General features: G+C 50.9%; 1 protein-coding gene across 1 annotated transcript in view; it reads left to right on the plus strand.

Annotated features, from left to right (window-relative positions):
- The window catches only part of UCK2 (uridine-cytidine kinase 2), a 38,811-nt gene extending 27,558 nt beyond the window's left edge, over positions 1–11,253 (plus strand). The window contains exons 5-7 of the mRNA XM_004706855.2: positions 4,065–4,162; positions 6,118–6,166; positions 7,369–11,253. Of these exons, the coding sequence (XP_004706912.1) occupies positions 4,065–4,162; positions 6,118–6,166; positions 7,369–7,508 (287 nt within the window). The 3' untranslated portion in view covers positions 7,509–11,253. The remainder of the gene's footprint in view (positions 1–4,064; positions 4,163–6,117; positions 6,167–7,368) is intronic.
- The last annotated feature ends 11,975 nt before the right edge of the window (positions 11,254–23,228 follow it).

The following is a 23,228-nucleotide window of genomic DNA, read 5'->3' on the forward strand; positions in this document are numbered from 1 at the left end:
CTTCAGTGATCCGTTCGACACCTCGTGATCACACAGGCTGATATGTTCTTCCATGTGGGCTCTGTTGCTTCTGAGCTAGATGGCCGCTTGTTTACCTTCAAGCTTTTAAGACCCCAGACACCCTATCTTTTGATAGCCAGGCACCATCAGCTTTCCTGATCACATTTGCTTATGCACCCATTTTGTCTTCAGCGATGGTGTCGGGAAGGTGAGCATCAGAGTGCCGGATTATTAAAACAAAGTGTTCTTCCATTGAGACAGGGCTTGAGCAGAGACACAAAGTCCGTCCACACCCTCAGTCAGTGTATTGCCATATAAATATATGTACATAGACTAATGCCTCTTTTTATGGATTATTATTTGTATAAGGGTCTACCTATGTTTATACCTCTATCCATGGCTTTGCTTCCCAGATCTTTCCTGTTTGCTTTTACCTTCCTCCTGTCCCATCATAACGCTCTCCCTTCTTCCGCCTCTTAGTATTTCCTCTCAGCTAGATTGCTGTGACTCCAACACCCCCAGGATCTCTGTGCCCTTATCGTTGTTGATTTTAATTCCTACTTGTTCCCCTGCATTTGATCACCGCTCCCTTTCCCCGCCCCACCCCACCCAAGTCCCTCAGGAAAGTCCCGGTCTTGCTTCCCATGCCTATCTTATATCTGAAGGCAAGACAGCAATAACAGACAAACAAAAAGACCAAAAAGAGAAAAAACAAGGAGGGTGGGGAACCTAGCATGACCCCTGCCCCCCCCCCAAAAGCCAACACAACAAAACACTAAAAACAAAAAAGCACACATAATTCCAGGTCTGTCCACTGACCTTTATGACTAGATCCCCACTGGTGGGGGTGGGGTGGAGTATGCTGTGTTCTAGGAACTCCTCCTCCTAGCCTGACGTTTATTTTGGGGGTTCCTCCGGGTTTTTGTGGCATTGCTTTGCTCCCGTTGCTGATCTGTTATGTTCCCTTCTTGGTTCATTCTTCTGTGGGGTGGTCAGACTGGACTCAATCCCACCGTGTGACCCCAGCATTGTCCTCTGTCGTGGTATGCTCGGCGAGGGGACATCGTGTGTTCAGCTGTTGGCCTGCATTCCTCTCTGTGCCTTAGCAGCTTGCTGTAGGCCCGTCATCCTCAGGGCTTGGTGACCAGTATAGGGTGCCCTTGCGCTCTTTCTTGGTTTGCTTCAGTGTGAGTGTGGCAGGCCACCCCTCTCCCTAACCTGTAGGTTTCGTGTTGTCCTATGTAGCACATACTTCTGGGGGCTGGGCTGGGAGTGGGGGTGTCAGTTTGACTCTGATTGAGGCTGGCCCTGTACCTCTCTGTTCATGCACTGCTCCATCTGGTTTGGAGCACTTGGTCAGATGCTTTTTAAATATGCGAAGAGATGGACCCACGTTTCCTTGTTCTGATCTTGTGGTGTATTCCTTTGATTGCTTCTCTGCTATTGGATCACCCTGCCATTGCTGGAGCCCCACTTGGTCATGGTGTGGAGAGAGCTCTTATTATGCTGTTGGATGGGTGGTCCCTTTTGATTTTACGTGTTTTCAACTCCTCTGCAGCATCCCACCGTGTTTCCTGTTTTCCAGGGTGGAGACCAGTATGGTTGTATCTCTTTTTCCTTCTCTCAGGCCTTCTCGTGTGTTTGTGCCCTGCCATCCCTCCCCCACTGCACTCCCTTCCAGATGCTCTGCAAGCTCCTTCCCCCAAGCCCTGCCTCTCAGCTAAACCTGCCTCAGCTGAACCTGCTCCTTGGCCCGAGCTTGTGGTTTCTGTGTAGTACTGGCTGGTCTGCTCTCAGGACCTCGTCAGATCCTGTTGGCACTGAAATCAATGTGGAAACTCATACTGTGTGCCAGCTACTGTGCTAATACAATTGATGTACATCTCCCTCCAGTCCCACCCTTATTAGGATTTTTAACTCTATGACTGGACACATACACAAGCCACCCATGTACAATACAGTGACCTTGATTATATTCTTCAAAGCATGCAGCCATTCTCAGCCGGCGTTTCCAAAGTGCCCTTCCCTCTCTGACGTAGGCTGCCCCCGTGCGTCTTGTGTTCATTGGTTCGCCCCACATGGTTTGGGACAGCACAGTGCACAGGGCAGTCTTGTCCCTACTGCACACTGGAGGAAATCGAGCTTCACGAGCCCAGCACCACAGAGCTTGTCGTCAGTGGGGTCAGGATTCAAGTCTGGGTCAGCCTGACCCTGTGGCTCAGTCCGTTCAGTGGTACAATAAGATTATTGCCGGCTCGCCGTGACTCACCGCCTCTGCCTGTGTTCCGTGTGACATTATGAATGGAGATACCAGGTCTGGTGAGACAGCAACCTGAAGGCCTGAGTGGAGGGTGATAGGAACTTGGCATGAAAGGTGCATGTGTGTGCACATGCGTGTGTGCACGTTCCCACATACATACGTGCGTGCATGCAGACGCCCACACGGGGGGGGGGGGGGGGGGGGGGGGGGGGGGGGGGGCTGTTCCTGCATTCCTGAAGCCTACCCCCCTGCCTGTGAAAAGCCTGCCTTAAGAAACAAACCTGATACTCAGCTTTTGCAGGGCTTTTCTGGAAAAGCTGCCAAACTGGGGTGTGTGTTTGTTTTCCCCACAACTCCGATAGCCTTTTGATCTGGCTTCTGGCTTTATCTGCCAACGTGTGAAGAACAGAGGCCGCCCTCACCGTGTGTTTGGCCAGGGCGCACTCATTAACTGCATGCAGAGCTCTCAGGGCCCCGGGGGCTGAGCCACGTGGCAGCCCTCCATCCGCCGGTCTTGCAGTGCTGGGAAGCATTTCCTCCTGGGGCGCAGGCAGTTAGGGGACCTGGCCCACCAAGGACCGCCCAGACTTTGTGTGTTCACCAGGGACGGGCTGGGGCACAGCATCCACCCCTGACCCTGGAACCCAGGCTGCCCGGCAGCTTGTTTGCAGGCTGCTCGGACAGATTTATGTCACCTGGTGTCAGTTGTGGCCCCGACACCGGCACTCTTCGCCCCCTCCCGGCGCCTGCCCTTGTGGGTCTATGTGAAGCCCCCCACTCTGTCTTATTCAGAGTGGCTCCCCCGCAGGGAAAGGCTCTCTCACCCCACGCTGCAGCCCGTTCCCTGAGAAGGGGCTGCGAGGAGCACAGGGGCTGCCCCAGCGCCCTTAGCTGCGGTGCTATTCTGGGTCGAGGAGGGGTGTTGGGTAGACAGTGGGCACTCTGTGTGATTTAAGATGACCTCTAGAGGGAGGGACCTTTAGAGGGATGCTTCTGTTCCCTCTCTTGTACTTTACTCCTTCCCAGGGAGCGCAGGCTCAGAGAGGTCAGAGGCAGAGCCAGGGCCCCAGTCCCTTAGGCGAACAGTCTCTCATCCGTGTGTAAAACTGACCGAGAGCAAGAAGGTAGATGATGGTGAGCTTGGTTGGCCTGGGCTTCTCCACAGCCCTCCAGCCCCCAGCTTGCGCACGGTGGCATTCTTACCTTTCACCAGAGGTCGGTCTGTGCTTGCGGTGAACAGGAATAATTACCCTCACCTAGACTCTGACACTGACACTGACACACACACACACACACACACACACACACACCCTTTGTGGATGGGACATGGGAACAGAGAGGTTTGCACATCACGCATTAGGTGCCTGGACTTTGGAGCGCAGGTGAGTGCAGGGATCGAAGGAGGCTACTGTCAGGTAAGGAAAGAAGAACGACTCCTAGTGGCCTGCCCAGGACCTCAGGGTCAAAGCACCACTTCCTGTTACACGGAGCTCACTGGGACTGTGCTGCTTTGTTCCTTTGCGTTCCTCGCACCCAAGTCTCCCGTGGTTAAATATTGATGTTGGTCCCAGCTGGCAGTTCCTTTTATTTCAGGGGACATTCTGTTGTCGCTGGCCACATCTGACTGCATTCAGAGGCAAACACCCCAACCCCACCCCCCAAAGCTGCCGTTGACCTTTGCTGGGTCAGACTCCCTTGGGAGTGCAGGTGGAGCTGCGCACGGCCAGCCTGCTTTCTCTGGAAGGTCCAGCATGCACTGGTCCATCCACCATTTCCCTGACGCCTGTTTTCCCTTCTCTTCCAGTCCTGAGGGACATCAGTGAACGAGGGAGAGACCTGGAGCAGATTTTATCTCAGTACATCACGTTTGTCAAGCCTGCCTTTGAGGAATTCTGCCTGCCAGTGAGTTGTGCTCTTGGTTTGTCTTGGTCACAGGTAGAACTTAAAAATTCATGACACAAGCATGTGTCCCCAGAAGAGGCAGCCCATGGCACTTGGTCTGCTCTGTTCCCTAGACGCTCTGTTCTGACCCAGTATTACTCGGGGTTATCCAGATCCCAGTCCAGGCCTCCCCTTCTTGCTGGGTGGAGTCGTGGTGTACTGAGGACACGCCTCAGCCATTCCGCGCTTTCCAGAGGTCTATGGTGGCCGGAGAGTCGGTCCAGGGAGAGCTCTGCCCCAGGATAGGCCATTTCTGTGTCTTCTGACACTACAGGGGCTGCTGTGGCCCAGGTATAACTTCCCTGGGGGAAGAGCTTGTCACGTCCTCCCGGCTCCCCATCATCCTTGCTGCAGCTGGGAATTCTACTGTGAGGGGATTTTCAGGGAAGGAAGGGTAGAAATGGGGAGATGCTCAACTTTTAGCAAATCAGCCATCAGTCTAGGAAACACCCCTCCGTTTCTTGGGGGGAAGACAGAAAGGTGAATGGTGAGGAGGGTCATCAGAGACAAGTGGGTGGGTAGCCTAGTTTTGGAAGGAGACATATTTCACCCAGGAGAATCCTGCAGTTGTGTCATGTGAGTTTTTTCCCGTTTGGCCAAACCACAGTCTACCTTAGGGTAATGTATAATTACCCTCAGAGAGGGAGAGGTGGAGACTTCTACCCAGTCTCAGGTCACCATCTCTTGGGAGCTGGGTGTCTGACGGCATTGACTGAATTTAGAGGGAAGCTTTCTCTGTGTATCCTAAAATCACACGGTCTTCTTTCCTAGAAAAATATGGCCCCTCCACCGCCCATGACATTTCTTTTATCCTGTTCGTAGGTTTTGCTTTAAACCAGCCATGACTTTTGTTTCAGACCAGGGACTTGGGGGCGGTGGGCTTTGTCTACCTGAGGGCCCTGTTCTTCCTCCTGGGGAGGACTTCTGAAGGCGGGGCCAAGAAGCCTGAAACTCTTGTGTACACACCTGGCCAAGGACCTCTCCTGCCTTTAATAATAAAAGCCAAAGTTAAGCTGACGGTTGAGCACAAATTATGGTTAAAGCCCAGTTCTCTGGTGCTTAGCTCAGTCGTAATGAAACTTAACCTTCTGGACCATTGTCTGGGCTGTGCCTCCTTAACACCTCCCACTGCTCAGCTCAGGAACACCCACTTCCTTCCCCATCTGACCTTGGAAGGTGTCTGATTGGCGTCCTACGAGGGTGTCCATTCTTTATCTTACTCACGGCACACCGGTACCTGTGGTTGGTCCGCAGAAGCCCAGTGCCTCGGTTTTACCTTTGGCGTTTTCTTTTTCAGTAGCTCAGGAGCAAAACCAACGGAACTGGTCACCATAGGGACTATCTTTCGGGGGTCCCCCTGGTGCTATGAATGATTAGGATTACCACCCCCCCAACTGTTGTGGTGAAATACGCGTTACGCAAAGGGTGCCCATCTAGCTGGCACAGTTCAGCGTACACCCTTTCCCCGCTGTGGATTTTCCGAATTTATCTTTTCCCTGGTGATAAAGAGGCCAGCGCCTGTTTGGTTTCAACGACCACATTTTCTCTGAAAGGCTGATTTCGTGTCATTTAGGGAAAGTAGATAACTGTCCACACTAGACCGAACTGTAAATGGGCTTTGAATGCAGCAGTGAAAGGAAGACCCGGTTCTTTTTCTCGGGTTTTCCTCACCCCACCTCCTTTCTCACACCCACATCTCAGCTACGGGAAGCAGCTTCATTGGGTCCCCTGAACTTCCACACGCCCTCACCAGCAAGTTGTAAGCAGTCTTACAGTCAAAGCCTTAAGCCATCTCCCTCTGGGGACAGAATAGGAAGGCTGCACCCCCCCCCCCACATTTCCACAGTGAGGGGTGGGGGGCCCAATGTATCCCACTTAACTCCTATTCATATGTTGTAAACCTCTTTTCCTCGCAGACAAAGCAATACGCGGATGTGATTATTCCTAGAGGTGCGGACAATCTCGGTGAGTGTGGAGTCCCTTAAGCCTGTGGGCGAGGGCGGGACGTCTGCCCCGTGTCTCTCATAGTTGGAGCGGGATGTGGGGCCACAGGAGCCCTCAGTGCTTCTCAGGAGGGGACCTTGACATCATGTGTTCATCGTTGCCGTGGTTGTAACCCGGGTGCCTTTCCTAGGAGTGTAATTCATGCTAACATGCGGGCCCTACCGGCTGTCTCCTCTGCAGGAAAGAAGCTTCCTTGGGCCAGCTCTGCTTGGTGTGAATCCCGTAGATTAGGTTCCTAATGACCCATGTGATGGAAGAGCTGCCCACCGGGGTTTTGTGAGCTTTAAGGGAGCAGACCACTGGGTTTTTGACCAGCCTCACCTTAAAGGCAACCTCACAGTTAGCTACCCAGCTCTAAGCTGCTGGGCCACCCGGGCTCTGTCTTGGAGTAGGACACTGGTGGGTTCCTTAGTGGGGGGCGAGGTTCGGGGAGAATCTGATAGTTAATCGATGTTTTCAGAACCGTGGCTGCTGGTTAATCTTGAGGGTTTTGCTGATTGCTTTGCCTGTGTTGATGCGTCTGGTAAGGAGCCCATGCATGGAGGGCTTGCTATTTGCTAGGCGTTTTATCTATTCCTCGAGGAAGAGGTGCTCCCAAAGGCCAGCAGTTTGAAACCACCAGCCACTCAGAAGGGAGAAAGACAGGGTTTTCTACTCCTGGGCAGTTACAGTCTGGGAAACTCACAGGGGGCAGTTCTACCCAGGCTTATGGAGCCACCGTGAGTCAGCATGGCCTCCGGGGAAGTGAGTTTGGTTTGGAGAGGGTTGGCATGAGCCTTGGGGCATTGAGTTAAGTGGGCACCGCTAACTAGCATGGGAGTTGGTATAAGGGGCTCAAGCATTGGGCTGCTAACCACAAAGTCGGCAATTCAAACCCACCCCCCTCCGGGCAGGATGCAACTGTGCTATTATAACGGTTGGCCAACTCTGGACCCCTAAGGAGCAGCTCTGCCCCGCCCTCTAGGGTTGCTATATTAGACGTGACTGGTGCCAGCGTGTTCCGTTTATCTTGTTAGGGAGGCTGAGCGACGCATCCAGGGTCAAGCCCTTAAGTGCAGAATGAATGGTCTGGGGGAGCCCTCCGACCTAAGCCGATGCCCCTGCTCACAGCCCACACAGGTGCCCCAAGTCCCTAACGCTCTGCCGGTCTCTGCCCTCCACAGTGGCCATCAACCTCATCGTGCAGCACATCCAGGACATCCTGAACGGTGGGCTTTGCAAACGGCAGACCAACGGCTGTCTGAACGGCTACACGCCCTCCCGCAAGAGGCAGGCTTCAGAGTCCAGCAGCCGGCCACACTGACCCCGCCCCTTGCGGCTGGCCTTGGGGGGGCCCCCTGGACTGTACATACCGTTGCCTATGGCGTTGCTGTATTTAAGAAAACATCATGGAGATGAAATGCCTCGGTTGTTTTTTGTTTGTTTGTTTTCTCCCCCCTTTTGTACTTTGGAACGGCAAAATGAAACAGAACTTGATCCCCGAGCTTACAGGACAAGCTGTGCCAACTACTGGGAATGCCTGATTAAGAATCCAACGTGTAACCAGTTATAAATACATACATATATATATTATATATATAAAAGGATCTATTTTTGTGTACGTGTACAAATAATGTAAAGCTGTTTGCTCTAAGTATTTTGCTGGAGGGCCGGGGCTAGAGGGTCACTGAGGTGGAACTGCCAGGCGGGATTGGTGTCCAGGAGCCCTGGCACAGGACAGCTCCCACGGGCTTGACAGCCCCGAATGGCCTCACTGTCAGATGCTAGACCTTAAGGAGTGTCAATGAGAAAGAACCTGTCCTTTTTTGAATTGAAATTAGATAAGACCTCAACTCAAAAACCAAACTCAGGGAAGAGGCCGCCCTAGGAAAGCAGGCCTGGTGCATTTTCTCCCTGCCCAGTTGCCCTCTGTCTGCTTCCTGGCTGGCTCTGGGACCCCTGCCTTCCTTTTCCATTCCTCAGTCTCTCTAAGAAGCCGGAGCTGCCACCGTGTCCTGCCCTGCAGGGACTTAACATCAGGTCCAGGTAGAAGCAGGGAGGGACGCTCGACTGCTGACAGGAAGGTCGGTGGTTCAAGCCACCAGCCACACACTAGTCTGCTGTACAGATGGACAGCCTCTACCCTGTCCTACAGGGGCAGTGCAATGGCATTGGGTTTGGTTAGGTTGTTTGCTTGTTGTTTTTGGTCATGCCTAAAGTAACTCTGGTTTCCTGTGCCTGGCAAGAAAATATCAGATCCTCTTCCCTGGGGTCCCCATCTTGCTGAATGCTTGTGGCCCCATGGAGCCTGGACTTTGGCTATGGACTCTGGCCAGCCTTCCCCAGCAAGGTCTGCCTGCTTAGAGGGAGACCTGGGGATTTGCAGTGAGAGAGGCCCTCGGGCCCCTTTGATGGGGCTGGCCCCCCACAGCAGCACCAGCAGGATGGTGCACCTACACTGCTGAGCGATGAGAGCGGGGAGGGGCCAGCGGAGATAAAGATGGCGTTTCAGATGGAAGATGTTTGGGGCAGGGAAATCCCAACTTCCCAGGCCTTTATCCGGGTGGTAACCTCTGCCAGCAATGCCGATTTCTGATGGACTCTTGGGCTGGTGTGTGACCGACACTGAGCCCAGCCCGTGTCAGGAGGGCCTTGTCTGCAGAGGACCTTCCTGGTGCCCGGGAGGAAGTGTCCTCAGTTATTCCATTGTGGCTGTCACTCCCTAGGGCATCTTGGGGACCGACCCCCCACCCCTCGCTGGGTTGTCCCTGGAATCTGTTTGAGCCGCACAAGCAAGTCTGTTGCCATTACCACCCCATCATCTAGTTTTCCCAGCTTCAGCAGCAGCATCTCATTGGGGCCCCTTTTCTGGTCTCACTCGGGCCCTACATCTGTCTCGCTGGTTTTTGCAAGCAGTCACACCCAACCCCGGGCAGGAGCGCTGGGGAGACTGCTCTAGGCTCTGGAGGGCCCACCTGCTGGCAGCGGCGGCCAGTTTGGAGTAAATGGAGGCTCCCAAGGTGCTCGCTCACGGGGTTGCACACGCTATGGACTGCTGTCCGTAGTCTTGCCTCGTAGAGTTTTGAGTCAAAGGTAGATGGCGGGCCCAGGTCAGGATCCTGAGGACAGGGGTACCCTGTTTGTACCCGGGTGAAACCTGCCTCTGTCTGTGAGAGCCTTGACCTTTCTGTGGGTGGCAGGCTCAACTGTACTTGAAGCTCCCAGGTGCCAAACCACTTAGTGCCTTGGCTCTCTATCCCACTGCCTTGTAAGACGGATTCTTCTCATCTCCGAGCCTTTACTCACATAGTTGCTTCCTCATCCACCTGTGGTGTTGGGACCAAGCCTTCGTTCGTCTCTTGAGTAGGCCACTCCCGGGGTGGACACTGCTTTGAGGCTGCCCTGGCCCATGTAGAACAGTCCCCCACACCGTGATGGTTCGGCTTAGGACTCTGGGCAGTATTTGTGCCGCGTGACGGGCAGGACTGTGGATGGAGGGTTTCCCCAGCTCTGTGACACGCTGTGTGGGAGGAGCGGGGACCGGGAGGCTCTGCCCCAGCATTTAGTCAGGGATTCTGAGCTTTCTGCGCGAGAAATCGTAGGCTTCTTGAGTATCTTAACCATCGGATTTCTGATTTCACTGGAGGGTCGGGGAACATGGTGGTTAGAGAGACCCTTTTGGCCATCAGCTCATCTTCATTGTTCAAGGAGGCCTAGAGGCGCAGGCTGCGGCCAGCGTGGCAGACCTGTGCACGGAGTGCCTTGGCTGCAGCCCACCCAGCGGTGCTTCTCCCTCCCTGCCCGCACACTGTCCACAGACCAGCTGCCAAGGAAAGCAGCGTCTGGCCGAGCCTACAGTCCTTCACTGGGTGAAGCCTCTCACCCGGGCAGCGTGAGACCCGTGTGAGCAGAGGTGGGAGCCTGTGTAAGACGGTCAGGCCTTGGAAGGGGCGCTGATTACAGAGTGGGAGAGGGTGGCAGGAGGCAGCGAGTCAGCGGTGATCTCCACTTCACTTTTGCCCAGAACTAACCTAATTACCTCTGCTCGTTTCCTCTTTGGCGTGGCCGGGTGAACGTTGGCATCCTGCCTCGCTTGGGCCTGGGGCCGAATATTTGTCACCTGATCCAGGATGGGTTCCCAGTCTCTCACTAGGTCAGGCTGGAGGCTTGCATGCTGCTCTGGGTGGTCAGGAAGCAGGAGAGGCCCAAGCCCGATCGGTCTGTTACTTTCCTGGATCTGTGGGCAGCTTCGTGGGCAGCAATCTTGGCCTGTGTTAACGGGCCAGGGCGAGGGGAGGGAGACATCTTTCCCTGTGCTCCAGTAATGCCCAGGGCAAGGAACAGGGCTGGGCTTGGTGTGGAGACCAGTGTAAGTTTGGCTCCCGGGGTGTTAAAGCACTTGGCTGCTCACTGCAAGGCTGGCAGTTTGAATCCACCCAGAGAGACCTTGGAGGAATGGTGTGGCTAGTGATGTTGACTTCAGGAAGATCGGCCCCGGGAACCCCTGGAGCCCATTCCTTTATACCTGGAGTCACCAGGAGTCAGAAGTGAGTTGAGAGCACCTGGTTCCTTGGTTTTCTCCTTGGAGTGGAGGTCCGGGTCATGGAAGGGCTTCTGGGAAGAAATTGTGCGTTCTCTGCCAGCCTTGTCTTGGACACGTTTCTCAGGGTGGGGTGGGGAAATAATCCTCGTGTCTGGTCGAAAGGGAGGCCGCGCTTTGGGGCGGGCTGGCGGGGCTAGATCAAGAGCTCAAAGGCTCTCCGTTTGTCTGTGCGCCATCCGCAGCGCTCCCTGGTGCTGGTGCCAAGGCCGGCTCCTCTGTCACTGAGAGGTGGTTGGTGCCTTGCCAATCCTGTCTCGGGAGCAGGGCGAGCTGCTAAATACTTTCTATTAAGATTCCCTCAAGAGGCTTGCGTTACAAACAACACTCCCACCCCCCACTTTTTGTGTGTGCGGTTTGCTTTGTTTTTTTTCCTTTACTGCTCTTGCCTTTATTGTTAGTAGTTAACGAAAATGGCCGCCAATTATCTGTACTTTCCTGTAAATAAAGACTGAAGGAGAAGATCCGACTCTGGCCTTGTTTCTCTTCTGTGTGGTGCCTGGTCAGGCGGCTGGCTGAGGAACGAAGCAGTCGGGGGAGCCGTGTGCTCTGGGGTGGAAGCATTTACACAGCTTGAGGTCTGTCTGCCCCCCAATCCTGGGGTGCAGGTAGGTGTACCTGCCATCCCCCAATTTAAGCATTCATTAAACTGCATGCTGTGCCAAGAATTGTGGGAGCTAGGTCACACGTGATTGGGGATTTCTGGAAGACTAGCTGTTGTGCTCTGTTTTGAAGTGTTCTAGAACCGAGGGCCAGAGCGTTCTTGGGAAGGACAAATGGGTAAGGGGGGCAGCTGAAAACCACAAGGCTATAGGTTTGAGTCCACCCAGAGGTATCTCAAAAAAGAGACCAAGGCGTCTCCTTTGAAAACCAACCATGGAGAGTCCTATGGAGGCAACATGCGAACGGGAACCCACCGGGCAGCTGGGATTAGTTGTCTCCGAGGGTGGACGTCATGAACTACCATCACCCAGCAGGAAGTCAGAGTGAGGGCCCTGGTGCTGTCCTGCGGACATGCTGCTTCGCCAGGAGCCACGTTGAAATTCCCTTCCCCTCCTGCCCCTTTGTGGTGAGGAGGCACAAGCGGCAGGCCAGCCTGCCAGACGGGCCCACCATTTGTGACATCCTCCTGGGCCAGCCTGCTGTTCCCCCACTACCGCGAGAAGCCTGTGCTGACTCCACCAGCCACAGCTGCTGGTCTCAGGGCTGCCCAAAGGAGTCCCCACAGGATCTGCTGGGTGTTGGGCAAGCCGGTTCTCTGGTTTGACCCCCTGCTGAGAATTTGTATTTCCAACTCAGATACATTGGATCAGAGACTCTTGATAAAATACAGATGCTGATTCAATGTTTCTGCCCCCCCCCGCCCAAAAAAAAACACCCCAAAAAACCACTTGGGGTCACGTGGATTCTGACTCATCGCAAGCCCTATTGGACAGAGTAGATCTGCCCTTGTGGGTTTCTGGGATGACATCTTTTTCTTTTTTGGGGCCTTTTTTAATTTTATGAATTATATATAATCATTTTATTGGGGGCTCGTACAACTCATCACAATCCATACATCCATCCATTGTGTCAAGCACATTTGTACACTTGTTGCCCTCATCATCCTCAAACATTTGCTTTCTACTTGAGCCCTTGGTATCAGCTCCACGTTTTTTTTCCCTCCCTCCATGCTCCCCCCTCCCCCATGAACCCTTGATAATTTATAAATTATTATTATTTTGTCATATCTTAGACCATTTGTCTCCCTTCACCCACTTCTCCGCTGTCCGTCCCCCAGGGAGGAGGTTATATGTAGATCCTAGTAATCTGTTCCCCCTTTCTCCCTCACCTTCTCTCCACCCTCCCCCTTTAAGGGGCAGAAAGCTCCTTTCTCCTGAGAAGCTGCTGGTGGTTTCAAACTGCTGACCTTGCAGTTAACCCATTGCATGATCCGTGATGTCACCAAGGGGAAATGCAAATTAGCAGCAGGAAGTTGAGCTGGAAGGAACCTGTTTGGAGCCCATCCTGAAGGGTAGGGAGAGGTGGGCGGGACGCTCTGCTGTGAGATAGGTTTCTAGTATCTGGTGCTGAAGGATGTTTAGGAATCTCTTGAAGCAGAGGGGTTTTCTCCCCTAAAACACAGAATGAAGTAAACTCACTAGATCTTGAGGCATGTCTGTGGTCATTGTCAAAGGAGGCAGACATCTGACCTCTGACTTCCCTGTCCCATTAGGCAGGGGTCAGACAAACCTATATGGCCTGTGCTCTTCACCTATTCTGACACCCACCAGCCTTTCTACACTACCCACAACTACTCAGGGTTCCAGAAGTCCTGGTAATAGAAACACAGAACTGTCATACTCTGAGTTTAGGAGAGGCGTTATTAAGGAAGGTAACAGGTCACCTAAGTCAGGATCAGCAAACAGTAAGGGTGCTCATTGTTCCACAGCAACAAGTCTCTCTGGGACAGGGGGAGGAAAAGGTGCCCCACAGTCTTGATGCCGCTCCGCTGAGTTCCTGTGCCCAATGTCTGGTGCATTTAGTCTCCACAGTCTCTGCCACCTCACATGAGACCTCGGATGTTGGTCCTTCCCGATGGTCCTGTCACCTTTCCCTGTGTCCCAAGTGCACGCACTAGGGGGCGGCTTTGATAGAGGCCTGCTTGTCCTTTAGCTTTAGGCGTGGTTGCCCAGACACCAAGGAAAATGCAGGATGTTGTCCTAAGTCCCACCCTCAGGGAGGCACGCAGATGCCTCCAAGTCGTACAACAGTCTGTATCGCGGAGAAGGCCCTCAGGATGGGACCTCGGCCACAGGCGCGTCCAATCCACCATTTCCGTGGATCACGGGAGGCATCATGGCTTAGAGGGCCATGTTAACGGGCCGTATCTCCATGCCCATTCATTTGCTTACAAATATGTTCCAACACACCACGAAATAAGTGAATGAACTAAGCATGAAATAAGTGAATACTTTTGAGCTAGGATGAAGCCCAGGCATACTTTATGTTTTTATTGTTATGAAAAATACCACCTCTGAATTTAATATGTTTCAGGCCTACAGTTTAGTGATTGATTGTGTTCACCATGGTGCGCAATCCCCCCTCTCCCCTGCCATGGTCGCCCCATTTCCCATCTCTGTAGACAACACTCACTAATTAAAAACTTCCCCTGTCCCCTTCGCTTTGTCCCCATTCTTTGCTGATGAACTTTACTCTGTACACACTTGCCCACTGCTGTTTCGTTTAAATGAGAACACAGTGTTTGTCCTTTCGTGACTTCAGTGAGCATAAGCTTTCCACCGATCGTGGTCCGCAGCGTGGGCCAGGGCTTCACTTCGCTATGGCTGAGAAGCCTTCCTTTGCGTTTGTGCACTGCCGTCTGTCCAGCTCTCTGTCCGTGGACGGGAAGCCTGCCCTTGGCTAGTGTGCGTAGTCCTGCCGTGTCCGTGTCTGCTTACGCTGGTGCTGTCGGCTCTCGGGTAAATACACTGACACTGGGGTTGTCAAACTCATTCGTTCCAAATTCATGTTCGAGCACCAAGAAGCTCAAAACTGACCATATTTCCCCAGAAGGATTAATGGAAATTGGCTGGAGGGAGCTGACATCAAGGAGCTTGAGAAGGAAAAGAATGTTTTGAAACTGATCGTGCAAGCAATTGTACGATACTACTTGATGTGATTGAACCGTGGAATGATATATCTGTATTAGCTCCCAATGAAATGGTTTTGGAAAAAACACAAATAATTGAAACACAATTAGTTGGCTTTGCACCCCGCCAAGTGACACTTATAAATTCATTTTCCCAGGGCTTTTGCCTTAGGTTGTGGAAACGCCCCTAAGACATCTAAACACAATAAATACAGTACTTTAATATCAAAGCACACTATAGTAAATATAATTAAATAAAATTACAATATTTTATGCAGAAAGCAAAAAATCCAAACACCCCCACAGTGACGATTGCCTTAAGGCACTAACATGAGCACTACGTTATCTGAGCGAGAATGGCCCTAGAATGAAGGTCCTTGTGACCTTGTGTCCTTGGCGAGATGTGATGTGACTCTCGGCCTGGACAGGTTTTTTGCTTTCTTTCCCCAAATACAGCTTTTATTTTGGAATAATTTGAGATTTACTAATGAGATTCTTGTACTATATGCCTTGTACGCAGCTTCCTCTAGTGTTAACATTGTTCATAACCATAGTACCATATCAAAACCAAGAAATTGACATTGAAACTACTATTAACTCTTTACAGACTTCCTTCTGGGTCTACCAGCTTTTCCATTAATGTACTCATTCCAGGATCGAACGTCTTTTTTGATCTAGGAGATCTCATTACATTTGGCATAGTGCTTTTTTCACTTACAATGTTTCTCGAAGATCGACTCTTATTGGTTTCTATGCAGCTGCCTCGTTCTCTGGAAGGACTGCAAGCTGAATGCCTAGAAACAGGACCGCAGCATCAATGCTTATATGCTTTTAAAAATTACTACGGCCCCTTACCCCAAGGAAATTCCTAGACCTTCTAACTGGATTCCCTGTGACTTGAGTAGAGCAAGTCCCTTTGACGTCCCAGTACTAGGATTGGCAACCAAATGAAGAGGATGAAGTATTCTATTTTTTTTCACACTTAAGAAGGATATATTTTTTAGTTGAGGCACAAATGCACAGCTTTGCATGGTTTACGTGAGTATTGTACTGTGATCCATATACTTTTATACATTTGGTTTCTCTTAGGCCACTAGGGGCCTCTGACAGAGGCTTTTTAGAATTTTATGATGGACAGGTTTTTTCTTCTTAAATCACTTTATTAGGGGCTCATACAACTCTTATCACAACCCATACATACATCCATTGTGTAAAGCACATTTATACATTCGTTGCCCTCATCATTCTCAAAACATTTGCTCTCCAATTAAGCCCTTGGCATCAGGTCCTTATTTTCTCTCCCTCCCTGCTCCCTCCTCCCTCATGAACTCTTGATAATTTATAAATTATTATTTTGTTATATCTTACACTGTCCGACGTCTCCCTTCACCCACTTTGCTGTTGTCTGTCCCCCAGGGAGGAGGTTGTATGTAGATCCTTGTAATTGGTTCCTCCTTTCCACCCCACCCTCCCTCCACCCTGCTGGTATTGCTACTCTCGGCACTGGTCCTGAAGGGATCATCTGTCCTGGATTCCTTGTGTTTCCAGTTCCTATCTGTACCAGTGTACATCCTCTGGTTTAGCCAGATTTGTAAGGTAGAATTGGGATCATGATAGTGGAGGTTGTGGGGGAGGAAGCATTTAAGAACTAGAGGAAAGTTGTATGTTTCATCGTTGCTACACTGCACCCTGACTGGCTTGTCTCCTCCCTGAGACCCTTCTGTAAGGGGATGTCCAGTTGCCTACAGATGGGTCTTGGGTCCCAAATCTGCACTCCCCCTCATTCACAATGATTTGATTTTTTGTACTTTGATGCCTGATACCTGATCCCTTCGACACCTCGTGATAGCACAGGCTGGTGTGCTTCTCCCATGTGGGCTTTGCTGCTTCTGAGCTAAATGGCCGCTTGTTTACCTTCAAGCCTTTACGACCCTAGACACTATATCTTTTGATAGCCGGGTACCATCAGTATTTGCTTATTCACCCGCTTTGTCTTCAGCAATTGTGTCAAGAAGGTGAGCATCATGGAATGCCAGTTTAATAGAACAAAGTGTTCTTGAATTGAGGGAGTACTTGAGTGGAGGCTCAATGGACGGACAGGGTTTTTCAAGTCACATTTTCAATTTGACTGTGGAGCAAAGTTGTGAATGAACACTGCGCAGCTTTTTTTGGAACTGCTGATGGAGGAGTGGAACGTTGGGGCTTGGAGCCAGTGCAGTCGCCATGTCACTGCACTTGGGAGTGGACTTGTAGGTCATGTGCTTGCATGCTTCACTTCCATGACTTTACAACTGCACCAGAAATGGATGCCAAACCAAACCCACCTTGACCCGAGGGGATTCCCATGCATATTGACTATGTACCCTAGTACGCATAGAGTACTGTGCCACGAAGCAGGGGCAGGTGCCCCAAAAGGAGAGCACACTTACCTGGTGTTTACTCAGCAGTGAGTGCTGTCACAGGCATATGATGAAAACCGTGGACTGGTTCACAACAGATTCGTAAGTCAACCCGTGCACACCTGTGTACCACTGTGCTGTCCCTGGCCGAGATGGTGCATTTGAAAAGAGGCTTTGCTTCTGTCGGAAGGCGCCATGAGGTTGGGAAAGAGACAAAAAGCTAACCATATCGGGAAGAAGAATGCGTGATGTAAAAAATGATGAAACTGTTCACCACATATTAGTCAGCAAGCATACGTAAACCCATGCTTGCCTTGCTTATTGGGTAATCTACTGTCCCATAGGATGTCCAAAGCTGTAAATGTTCACAGAAGCACCCCTTTCCCCTAAGGATCAGTTGAGCACTTGCACTGCCGCTGTGTAGAAAAGGGTTCCAATTTTCCCCAGCATTTGACATGTGGTCTCTCTTAGCCATCCTAATAAGAGTGGAGAGATGTCACTGTGGTTTGATTCGCATCTCTAATGGCTAATACAGAATGAAGTACAATGAAACCCTGGCCGACTTCCATATTTTCTCCATTTATCACAATCTTGTTTATTGGTGGAGTTGGGAAGATTTCCGTTTTCTTTGTGTGAAGGTGTGATCTGCCCTGTAGGCTGTGGTCTTTGTGCTTCAAGCCCTTCGCTTTCAGGAAGCAGAGTTATTATCTGCTTCTCACAGATTGTTAGTGAATCTTCTTCCAGTCCCGATGCACGTTCTGCATCTAGGCCAGCTTCTCGGATGATTTGTTCCGCGCACAGATTGAACAGCTGTGAATCTACCACATCTAGGCCCAGTCAGGAAAACACCTGCCACAGCACTGGGCAAATCTGCTGCAAACGATTTCTTTCAAGTTCAAGAGCAAAGGTGTCACAATGAGGACCAAGGGTGTCTGACCCAGCCCGTGGTGCGTTTCACGCCTCATGTGGCCACGGACGAGGGGCGCCTTGGACTCGTGAGTCAGTGAAGCACAGCCACGCCCCGACCGCCAGGAGGCTTCTTAGAGGTGAGGAGAGGGGACTTGGTCTTGCTCACTTTGGTCCTCTTCCGAGGAGGGCCCGGTCCCTGGAGAAGAGCATCGTGCTTGATAAAGTAGAACACTGTTGGAAAGGACGAAGACCTTCTGGGCAGTGACCCCAAACAGCGATGATCTGTGAGACCCTCGTCGTGTTTTTGTGCACAGGGTTGCCATGAATCGGAACCAGTTCGATGTGTGGAGCATTTTTCTTCGCCTGCTTGTTGGCCATTTAAACAGCCCCACTGCTGAAATAAATGTCTGCTCAAGTCTTTTGCCTGTTTTTGGATTGGGCTGTTTGACTTTTTGTCATTGAATTGTTGTAGTTTTACGTATTATGTTAGACAGGGTTCTCTAGAGAAACAAAACCAGGACACTAATAATTTTATATATATATGAAACATAAGAAGTAAACAGTTAATTAATCTATAAAGCAGTATAAACGACTCAATGCAACTCACTTCCATGAGACAGCTAAGACACTGGCAGTCCTTCAAGTCTAGAGGGTCGCTGGGTAGTGCTCTGTAGAGCAATTCAGGCTATCCAGCCACAGGCAGCAAACAGCAAGGCAGGTCACCAACAGTCAGCCAGATGACAGGGTCCGACAGTCTCCAGCTCCAGCGATGTATACTCCAGTAGCGTGTTGAAGCAGGCCTTGAAGGAACCTCAAGCTACAGCAACAAAGTCCATGGGTTAAGTGTCCCACAGGTAGTGTAGCTTGCAAATTGAGGTACAGAACAAGCAAGGCAGACGCACACTGGTCCGATGATCAAAGAGCGAGAGACAAGAAAGGTGAGGCTCCCTGAGCCATTTATCTCCCCGCCCTTCAATTAATCCCACATGTGTTCATTGGCCATGTTGGCACAATAAATCTACCTATCACATGTATGTTTTGGATATTGGATGTTTGTTAGACCTGTATGTAACTTCACAGGAGTAAGGGGTGGGAGAATATGACATTGTGCTTCACACAAATTCATGTTCAGAAAATGAAATCCATGCTTGGTATGAGCCTTTCCTACTGAGCATTATCTGGATCCGCTGGGGGGTGCCCGGGATGGGTGAGAGTGGGACTGGCTCAAGGCCGTGTTTGTGGAGTGCTGATTGTGTACATGGCTCCGATGTCATAAAGGGACTTTTAGCTGAAAAACCGAGGTTTCTTTTACAAGTATGACAGTGCTGATATTCTCAAGATTCTTCTTTTGGCTGTTATGCAAAGTTTCTTAAAATTTATAACTTTTATTATAATATCCAATGAGAATTATCCAGTTAGCGGAGATCCCCTTGCAGAGGGGCCTCGGGGAGGAGATGAGCCAGTCAGGGTGCAATGTAAGTTGCGATGAGAAATGCAACTTTCCTCTAGTTCCTAGGTGTTTCCTCCCCGCTCCCACTACCATGACTCAAATTCGACCTTGCAAGTCTGGCTAGACCAGAGGAGGTACACTGGTACAGATAGGAACTGAAAATCCAGGGAATCCAGGGTGGATGAGCCCTACAGGACCAGTGGTGTGAGTGGCGAAACAGGGAGGGCAAAGGGAGAATGGGTAGGAAAGAGGGAACCAATTACAAGGAACTATATGCTACCTCCTCCCTGGGGGACAGACAACCGAAAAGTGGGTGAAGGGAGACGTCGGACAGGGCAAGATATGACAAAATAACAATTTATAAACTATCAAGGGCTCATGAGGGAGGGGGGGAGCAGGGAGGGAGGGGAAAAATGAGGACCTAATGTCGGGGGCTTAAGTGGAGAGAAAATGTTTTGAGAATGATGTACAAATGTGCTTTACACAATTGATGTGTGTATGGATTGCGATAAGAGTTGTATGAGCCCCTAATAAAATGTTTAAAAAAAAAAAGAATTATCCAGTTAGCTTCATGGTATCCATAAAACAGGTCTGCAACCTCTGTAGGGAATGGAGTTGTCCTTATTTTATTGAGGAGGAAATGGGTTTTAACCCAAAGCACTAGTTAGGAAGTGCCGGTTTTCCGATGTGAGCCTGCCATCTAGTGGTAGGACTAAGCTCTCACCTGCAGGGCGCTGCGTGAGTTGCTGACCTGTCTTCGCTTGGAATTTTTAGGTGAGTTGGCAACAGGTGCCTACAGCTCTTATGTTGCCTTACTTTAGTGCACGAAGAGGCTCAGAGTCGTTTCAATGATTTAAAAGCTGTGTGTGTAGCAAATGAAGGTGACTGTGAAGAATCAGTTGTTCAAGTGAGCGCAACTTTACATAACGTACAGGGCGAGTGGGGGTCGTCTGTATGTGGGATGTTTGTCACCCGGAGACCCTCACGTCACGTTTTGGCTACTCTGGTAGTTGCCAGAGTCTCACCTAGAAGTCTAAGCAATGTTTTCTTTTGTGTTGTTTTCTTCCTGGAAACATCTTTGTTAAAGTCATCACTAGAACCAGTAGGCGCTGAACCTCTTAGTTTCTCTTTGCTACAACCAGTGTTGGTGATTCTCACAATCACCGTGGTCACTTGAGGAAGAAGCCTGACTGGCCAGCCGGTGCCCGGCTCGCTTCATCTTGAGCACCGAGGATTTTGGGTTCTCCTGATCCAGGTCGCTCTGAGTCAGCTTTGAGACTGATAGGAGTGGGGAGGGGCGTGGAACTTAAAGTGTCAGTAGATCAGATGCACGGCCAGGCTGGACATCAGGAGCCGGTGCATTTAATGGTGCACGCCATTAAACAGTGGTTCTCAACCTTCCTCATGCCGTGACCCTTTCGTACAGTTCCTCGTGTTGTGGTGACCCCCTAATCATAAAATTACTTTTGTTGCTACTTCATCACTGTCATTTTGCTACTGTGATGAATCAGGTGACCCCAGGGAAAGAGTCGTTTGACCCCCAAAGGGGTTGTGACCCACAGGTTGAGAACCGCTGCGTTAAAACCTGCAGTGTTCATAGGACTGGGGGCCCCAATTCTCTCAGGCATGTCTTCAGTGTGGCTGTGGTCTCTCCCTGCCTGCCTGGGGACCAGGAAGAGGGTTTCTGAGGTGGTTCTCAAACCCAATCCAAGCCAGCCCCGCTCTGATGCCAGCCCCCAGGAGTGCTCTGGGCTGGGGTGGCCTTGGGAACATTCCTTGGGAAAGCACGCACGTCTGTTGGGCAAGTTTGGAGACGTTATCTGGTCCCATGGCTTTCCAGTGTGCTTTTGCCGTGGGGGCTTTGAGAGTGTGTCCCGGGGCTTCAAGGTGGACAACAGATCACCACCGAGCTGTGGGGTTAAAGCTGGCCTGGGGTTCTGGAGCCTCACTTCTGAGGATTCTCAAGTGTGAGTCCATTGAAGTCCAAGCCCTTCCTTTCACCAATAAGGACATGGGGGCGGGGGGGGGGCTCAGAGGCAAAGCGTCTTGGTCCAGGTGCTGCGGCAGGGCGAGGGCTCCAGGGGACTGAAGTCAGGCTGAGACTCAGAACCTTCTTCCTGTCTGTCCTCCTGAAGCTGCTCCAGGTGTAGGCAAGGGCAAGAGCGCCAAGGATTGGGATGGCCTTTGGTCTGGGGTCATTCTTTGGCCAGTAACACGTGGCTGGCAGAGGGAGGGCGGATGAGGACAGAGGGAAGGAGGGAGGAGGAGGACAGAGGGAAGGAGGGAGGAGGGAGGAGGGGGGCAGAGGGAAGGAAGGGAAGGAGGGAGGAGGGGGGCAGAGGGAAGAGTCTTCTTTTCATTCTCCTTTTGAAGCGGTTTATTGTGACTTGGGTGAAGATTTACAGAGCATACCAGTGTTCCATTCAACAATTCATAGATATTTTGTTTCATCTCATTGATTGCAATCGCCTCAATGTAATAGATCACACACCCCCCTTCCCGAGTTGTTTCCTATTTCAATTCCTCCGCCTGTCCTAACCCTCCTGGACTTTATCCTGGGTAAATCCTTGCTGCTCTTTTCACCTGAAATGGTTGGCTATTCTAAGGTGTTCGCCCCTCCCTAGCAAGAGTGCCCCCCTCATAGACTCGTCTACTATTTGTCTGGAACGAGAGCCCTGGAGTTGAAGTCATTTCCAAACCTGAATGGTAAGGGCCATACTCTCAGGGGTTCCACCCATCTTATCTGCCTAGGAAGCCTGGTCATTTGTATGGTTTTGAATTTTGTTCCACATTTTCTCCCAGTCTATCTGGGCTTTTCTCGCATGACTCCGTGCGTGGCACCGCGAGGAGCAGCTTCTGCTCAGGGTCGTGGTGAGGGATGGGTGGAGGCTTGCATGACCCAGCAGTCTCTGCACTCACCGCGTCCACCCAGGTCCGTGTTCTCACCCCCTTCACTCCTCTGGCCACACGAGACCGAGGGTTGCTCAGGTTTGGTTTGTTTTTCATCTTCTGGTGGCAATTCAGGTGACGGTTTACAGAGGAGATGGCCAGTTTTCCATTCAGCCATTTTTACACATTTTGTTTGAACTCATCCATCTCAATCTCCCCAATGTGCCGTCGCTCCTTTCCGCATCCGTTGCCCTTGGGTAAATAAGTGCTCCCCTTCTGATCTTAAATGGTTGATTGTTCTCACATGGGGTGAGTTCAATTCCAGTCCTGCAGGGTGACGAAGGGCCATCGGCTTAGGGGTTCCACCAGTCTCTATAAGCTATGTTGAATTCTGTTCAATATGTTTCTCCCGCTTTATTCAGGACCTTCTCATGCGATCCTTTTCAGAGTCATGGGTAATGGCAGCAGGGCGAGTTCTGAGCTCCGGGCTGCAGAGGCTGCTGTTTGCATGGCCCACTCCGTCTGGTGTTAATTAGTAACTGTTCCCTGTGCGTTCTTTCTTCGTCGCTGTCTTTCCTCCATGCGAGTGCAGACCAGTGGCTGCAACTTGAAAGGCTGCTTCTGAACCTTTCAGATCCAGTTGCTGCTCACTAAATGGGATGCAGACAATAGCGGGAGTCAGATAATTTAATCACCGGTCTGCTGCCCTCGTGTCTGTTGTAAGTCTAAAAAGGATATACCGAAAGGTAGTTTATTATTTCATTCAGCTAGTACTTAAATAAGAACATTAAGAGGTACACAAAACTCGATTATGTTATAAGAAAAAGTTTTAAAATATGAATGAAAAGTATTAAATACTACCCGACAAAGAACAATAAAACTGTTATTTAAGATATTTCCATATTGTTTTTTCATTTTTAAAAATAAGTCATGTTCACATGGCCGGCCCCACTATGAGACACGTCGTGCCTCACTGACCCATATTCCTACAGGGGACAACACTGGAGACACAGTGTGGGAATTGCGCCCGATCTGATCCCTCCACACCGAGGCAAAACACTAAGGGGGTGCAGCAGAACAGCAAGGGAACGGAGCGGCAAGGTCCCCAGGGAATGGTGAAGGTGGACTTTGGAGCCAGGGCTTGGTGCCCCAACAGACTGGACTGG

The sequence above is a fragment of the Echinops telfairi genome, unplaced genomic scaffold (genome assembly GCF_000313985.2).
Source record: "Echinops telfairi isolate 266 unplaced genomic scaffold, ASM31398v2 ScPeMD7_7424;HRSCAF=8462, whole genome shotgun sequence".
Lineage (NCBI taxonomy): Eukaryota > Metazoa > Chordata > Mammalia > Afrosoricida > Tenrecidae > Echinops > Echinops telfairi.